We start from the raw sequence: 6,025 nt of genomic DNA, 5'->3' as shown, positions 1-6,025 counted from the left end.
ACATGCCGCACGTCTTCGCGTACCTTTTGCTGGTGTTTGTACCGCCGCTGGTGCTGTGTACGCTCGTGATGCGGACGCCGCCCGCAAGCTTCCGCGTCGGCGGCCACGACATGCACGGGATTCCGACCGAGAAGGCGCCGTCGGCCAGCTTTGTGCAAGACGAGTTTCTCAAGGTCGGCATGACGCTGGTCAACTACGCGGCGCTGCAGCACCCGCCCTCAAACGCTGCCGTCGAGGGCACGGAGCGCCACTACTACGAGCAAGTCAAGGCGCTGACGCTGCTGCAGTGCATCTTTTCGACGGATTTCCTCTGCCTCTTCCTCGTCTCGACCGCTGTCTTTATGCCGGCGAGCGTCTTTTTCGAGGTCTCAACCACGGACGCGCACGGCGACTTTAAGTCCATGTCCTGGTTTGGCGTCGCCAAACGGGACATTGACGATGTGATCTCGGTCGGTCTTCTCAGCAGCTCGGTCGGGCGCCTCGTCTGCCCCATGTTCTCCGACGTCCTCATCCGCGTCTTCTACGCCAACCCCGCCTTTGCGCGCAAGGTCGTGCTGCTGTTGCTCGTGCTCGTCGACGCGGTCGGGCTCGCGATTCTCGTTCCGCGTTTGGAAGGCGATTACGACACGCTTGTCCAGGCCACGTACGTGCTCAAGTTTGTGAGCGGTGGCGGCGCCTCCATGACCGCCTGCCTCGTCACCGACCTCTACGGCGTCTACAACGTGGGCACAATGTACGGCCTCGTCTCCCTCTCGTGGGCGGTTGGGCTCGCGAGTGTCGGGCTGACGTTTTCAGGCTCGGGCTCCGAGTTCTTCTCGCAAATGGGCTCGATGGTCGTCGTCTCGTTCGTGGCTGCTGCGCTGATTTGCCTCGTCCGCACCAACTCGTCCGACCGGTTCTTCCACGGATATCAGTTTACGCTCTGCCGCAAGCCCATTCTGCAGATCCCGTTCGCCTCGCAAGATCAAAAGCACTTTGCGAGCAGGAACACGCACGACCCGCACGGCTCGACCTTCTTCCACTGGGACTCGGACCACGACATTGACTTGGACATCGAGCCCCACGCGTAGATTCTACGATCGATATATTAACTTAATGAATGCACCTGGTACGTGACGTGGCGGCCGACGTTGCCGTTGCAAGCCAGCGATGATGGCACAGATCGTCGCTCTTGCGAGGTAGTCCTAATCAGGCCATCGGTGTGCACCGAGCTGGGCGCTCAACAGCACTGCATGGTGCATGGTGCTCTCTCCGAGGTTCGAAAGCACTCTCTCATGACACGCAACATAATGCGAGACGCCATCTCGGAGGTTGAAGTCGGTCATCCGGATACGAGACCAGAATCCTGCGGATGACGGCGACGAGCTGCGTGTGCGGGACGGCGCTCACGGAGCGCGATGCGACCTTCGCCGTGAGCCATGAGAACCGCGTGCGCGTCTACGCGTCCAGCGAGCTCTACCTCCTGCACGAGTTCTCATCGATCCACGGGCGCATTCTCCGCCTCTTCCATACGACCTTTTGCGACGCGCTCGTGACGCTCGAGACGGACGTCGGCGACAGCAGCGACTGCTACCTCTGCGTCTACCACGACTGGCGCGCGCCGTCGCTCGATGCGCGCAAACTCGTGCGCGCCTACACGCTGCCGCTCGCGATCGACGACCCACGCGCCGTGTGCCTCAGCGTCTGCGCCTTCACGGGCCGCGTCGCGCTCACGACGCCGTCGAGCCCCGGCCTCAACCTCTGGCAGACCAGCGACGGCTTCTTCGAGCACGTCATGGAGCTCAGCATCGACATGGCGATCTCGCACGTGGCCGTACACGGCGCATACGTGGCCGTGGCGTCGCCGACCGAGGTCCGCGTCCTCGAAGTGCAGGTCGTCACAGACCCCTCCGCGACACCTAGCACCGCGCCGACGTCCAAGATGGTTTACCAAAAGAAGGAACTCATCTACAACACACTCGAGAAGGACCACTTGCCTACGATCCGCATCCCGAGCCTGAGCGGCCGGTCGCCGGCGCCGCTGCCGTCGCCGACGCCGCGCCACCGCGTCCGGGTCATGGCCAAAGACGATGCGACGCTCGAAGCGTACAACCTTGCGGGCCTCGTCCGCGACGAAGACGTGCGCGTGAACGCGGCCATGGAGTACACTGCTGCGATGTCCGACGCTGGCACGCTAAGGACATGTTTGTAGGTACGTGCAGTGCCACGCCAAAGTGCTCTTGCAGCGGTTCGTACCGCCCAACCACGCGATCGACGCGCTGCGCTTCTTGCCCGAGACGATCGCCAACGGCCGGCTCGCGCAGAGCCAGAGCTACGCACGCCTCCTCGTGGGCACCTCGGCCGAGGCCTTCCTCTACTACCTGCTCGCAGACCAGGTCGACACGACGCGCGATCAAATGTCGAAAAAGGTAGATGGAGCTGAATTGGAGGTGCGACTCAGCGCTCTCGTAGATTCTGCAGCGCGCCGAAGACCCGCTGCGGGGCATCGTCGAGCCGATCGCGATCACAGCCAATGGCCAGTCGTCGTCGTTCACGTCCCGTCGGCGGCCCACCGAGTCGGGCCGCGTCGTCATGTGCTACCGCTTCACCGCGCCGGTCGCGTGCATCACCGCCAACAGCTCGTTTCTCTTTGCCGCGACGCTCGGCGGCCTCGAAGTGTGGTCGCTCTGGAGTCCGTGCCAGCACGTGGCGCGACCAAGGCCCTCGAGAGCCTCTTCCTCCCGCAGCCGTCGTCGCCGCAGCTGCTCGGAGTCCGCCCGCTGCCGTCACCGGCACACGCCATCGTGGCCCTCGACGCGCATGTCGTCGTCCTCACGTGCCCGCCGGGGACGCTCCACACGCGGTATCTCTCGCGCGCGTCGGCCGCACCGATGCACTCGGTGCCGTTGGAGCTGCGGTCGCATGCCCGTCGCCACGACGCCATCGGCGACGGCCAAGTGTTCGTCTACCCCCAGAGTCCGCCCGCCACCATCTTTGCCTCGGCCAAGGTACCGAAAATGACGCTGCGATCCCCATCGATCGTATTCCTTCTAGGCGGCGACGCTCGGCGACCACGTGTCGGCCGACCAAGTCGATTTGCTCCTGAGTCTCTTCTCTCTCTACCGGTTCCGAGCCGACGTCAGCCTCGGTGTGCTCACGGGCAGCTCGAATTCGCTTTCGCCCAAGGAAGCGGCGGCCGTGCGCCTCGAAGCCAAGCTCTACGACGGCCTCGCGCGCGCCTGCGCGGCCCACATCGCGCACTTGTACACGGCGCCGCTGCACCGCAACTTGACGCGGGCGGCGCTCTTGTACGTCGCCTCGAACGTCTCGTCCCGGGACGTGCTGCTGCGCTTCCGCAGCATCGACGACGCCGACGCCGACGTGATTGACGCGACGGCGCTCTACCTCGAGGCCTTCCTCTTCCCGAAGAAGGACCCGGCGCTCTACCTCGGGCTCACGACACCGGTGCTCTCGGAGACCGAGTCGGCCGACCCGACGTTCACGAGCGTCGTGCTGCGGCACTACGGCGACGGCGCGCCCGAGCAGCTCGCGCGCCTCGTCATCGACTCGTCGCTGGTCTGGAGCTTGATGGACTTGGACTTTTGCCTCCACGTGCTCCGGGGCGCGCGCCACAAAACCGTGCTCCTCCGCGTCGCGATGCTCGTGGCCATCGTGCGCGCGAACCGGGGCGCCCGGGAAGAGGTCGCTGCGTTCGTCGACGCCAAAGCCGCGTACCTCCCCGGCGCCAACGCGTACAGCTACGAGACGCTGGCCGACCAAGTGGGCTGGCTCGCCGAGAACTACCCGGACCCGCTCGTGCACCTCTGCGTGACGCACCCCGAGTTCCTCGTCCAGAAACACCCGACGTCGCTCGACGAGGCCGCGATCGCGCCGGGCTACTACCGGTCGTGGCTCGCCGACGCCCTCAGAGAGCGCGCGCCGCTCAAGCTTCTCTCGGCGCTCGAGCTTATTGTGCACAGCGCACTGGGCCACGGCAATGCATTTCCGACCGTCGCTACCTTTGCGCTCGGCGTTCTCGGCGAACCTGGCGTGCGCGCGTCCCAACGCATCGTGCATGGACGCGCGCACATGGTCGCTGCCTTTGCATCCGACGAAGAACTCGTGCTCGCGACGCTGCACTTCATGCTCGTGCACTTGCGCGCGCACGACGGGCCGCTCGCGCCGGTGGCGAAAGAGCTGCTTGTGTGCATTGCGCGTCTGAGTGCGAGCGGCGACGGCGCGCAGGCCGCCGTCGCCAAGACGCTCTCGACCCGCGCGTCGCTGCTGCCGCAGAAGCTCGCGCAGCCGCTGCCGGCGTTCGTCGCGCCCTTCTTGGCGGTGGCGATGTCGCCGGACGCGTTGCCGCACGTGCAGCAGACGCTCCAGACCCTCTACCTCCTCGCCTGCCACCTCGTGCGCGACGCAGTGGTCGAGCCGAACGACGTCCTCTCCGACGTCGAGACGACGGTCCAGAGCCCGATGGCGGTCTTGCTGCAGCTGCTGCTACTCCCACTGGTCGGCCGGTGCGTGTTTGAGCCCTCGACGTGTCAACGAAATCTACTATGTGTGTAGGCTCGGCGACGGGCTCGCCCTCCTGGCCGCGACCACGGCGTATCAAAGCTTGCTCGTGCCATACGCAGTCGCATACTGCACGACGCTGGCCGAATGGGCGATGCTCCTCGACCTGCTCTTCCCCCCCGAGGTAAGCGCGCGTCTCGCGTCACGTGCGTGAGCTCCTGGTCCTAGATGGCGAGCGTGCTGGACGAGGCGCTGTCGCATCTGAGTGTGACGCTGACGCCCGACGATCTCTTGATGCTGCTGCCCGACACCCTCCCCGCCGACGTTGTGCTGGCCGCCCTCGAGACGAGTGTCCGCAGAGCCGCCCACGCGGCTTGAGTCAGACAGCACGGCTACATACATTTGTGCACTTAAAGTAAACTCATGCGCTGTGGTCCGAGTCCCACATGAAGAAGGAGCTGCGGTCTGGCGACACGACGAGGACGGCGTCGGTCGGTGTCGGGTGCGAGAACGGGATCTGCAGAATGGGCTTGCGGCCGATGGAGAACTGGTACCCCTTGTAAAACCGGTCGGACGAGCTCGTGCGAACGAGGCACGTGAGGGCACACCCGATGCAGCACACGGCGACCATCGAGTCCATCTGCGAGAGGAACTGCGCCGCGGACCCCGAGAAGGAGAGCCCGACGCTCGCGAGTCCGACGGCCCAGTAGAGCAAGACGAGGCCGTACATGGTGCCGACGTTGTAGATGCCGTAGAGGTCGGTGACGAGGCAGGCGACCATCGACCCGCCGCCACCGCTCACAAACTTGAGCACATAGACGACCTGGACAAGCGTGTCGTAATCGCCTTCCAAACGCGGGACGAGGATCGCGAGCCCGACCGCGTCGACGAGCACGAGCAGCAGCAGCACGACCTTGCGCGCAAAGGCGGGGTTGGCGTAGAAGACGCGGATGAGGACGTCGGAAACCATGGGGCAGACGAGGCGGCCGACCGAGCTGCTGAGAAGACCGACCGAGAAGACGTCGTCAATCTCGTGCTTGGTGGCATGGAACCACGCCATCGACTTGTAGTCGCCCGCGGTCGTCGTGGTCGAGAGCTCAAAGTAGACGCTCGCCGGCATGTTGAGCGCGGTCGCGGCGAGGAAGAGGCAGAGGAAGTCCGTCGAAAAGATGCACTGCAGCAGCGTCAGCGCCTTGACTTGCTCGTAGTAATGGCGCTCCGTGCCCTCGACCGGCGGCTCGGACGACCGGCGAATCGCTGCGTAGTTGACGAGCGTCATGCCGACCTTGAGAAACTCGTCTTGCACAAAGCTGGCCGACGGCGCCTTCTCGGTCGGAATCCCGTGCATGTCGTGGCCGCCGACGCGGAAGCTTGCGGGCGGCGTCCGCATCACGAGCGTACACAGCACCAGCGGCGGTACAAACACCAGCAAAAGGTACGCGAAGACGTGCGGCATGTTCTCGGCGCGGCTCGCGCCCGGCCCGACAAGCGCGCGGAAGAAGAGGTTCCAGACACCACCGCCCGACCC

The 6,025-nt window shown here is 65.0% G+C and overlaps 3 protein-coding genes across 3 annotated transcripts; 2 read left to right on the top strand and 1 right to left on the bottom strand.

The window, feature by feature from the left end:
* Positions 1–68: 68 nt before the first annotated feature.
* Positions 69–1,070, top strand: SPRG_20739 (hypothetical protein; the record flags this gene model as incomplete). Its single annotated transcript, XM_012348841.1, has 1 exon — positions 69–1,070. One exon carries the CDS (start codon positions 69–71, stop codon positions 1,068–1,070), a length of 1,002 nt encoding a protein of 333 aa, XP_012204231.1.
* A 235-nt stretch (positions 1,071–1,305) lies between these two features.
* On the top strand, positions 1,306–4,938 carry SPRG_09201 (hypothetical protein). Its single transcript, XM_012348747.1, has 7 exons — positions 1,306–2,142; positions 2,192–2,408; positions 2,452–2,685; positions 2,727–2,987; positions 3,034–4,502; positions 4,552–4,681; positions 4,726–4,938. Exons 1-7 carry the CDS (start codon positions 1,352–1,354, stop codon positions 4,873–4,875), a joined length of 3,252 nt encoding a protein of 1,083 aa, XP_012204137.1. The 5' UTR covers positions 1,306–1,351; the 3' UTR covers positions 4,876–4,938.
* Positions 4,919–5,953, bottom strand: SPRG_09200 (hypothetical protein; the record flags this gene model as incomplete). Its single annotated transcript, XM_012348746.1, has 1 exon — positions 4,919–5,953. One exon carries the CDS (start codon positions 5,951–5,953, stop codon positions 4,919–4,921), a length of 1,035 nt encoding a protein of 344 aa, XP_012204136.1.
* Positions 5,954–6,025: the final 72 nt, after the last annotated feature.

The sequence above is a fragment of the Saprolegnia parasitica genome (assembly GCF_000151545.1).
Source record: "Saprolegnia parasitica CBS 223.65 unplaced genomic scaffold supercont2.47, whole genome shotgun sequence".
Lineage (NCBI taxonomy): Eukaryota > Oomycota > Saprolegniomycetes > Saprolegniales > Saprolegniaceae > Saprolegnia > Saprolegnia parasitica.
Note: the sequence above shows the minus strand (reverse complement) of the source record. Positions and strands in the feature narration are given on the sequence as shown.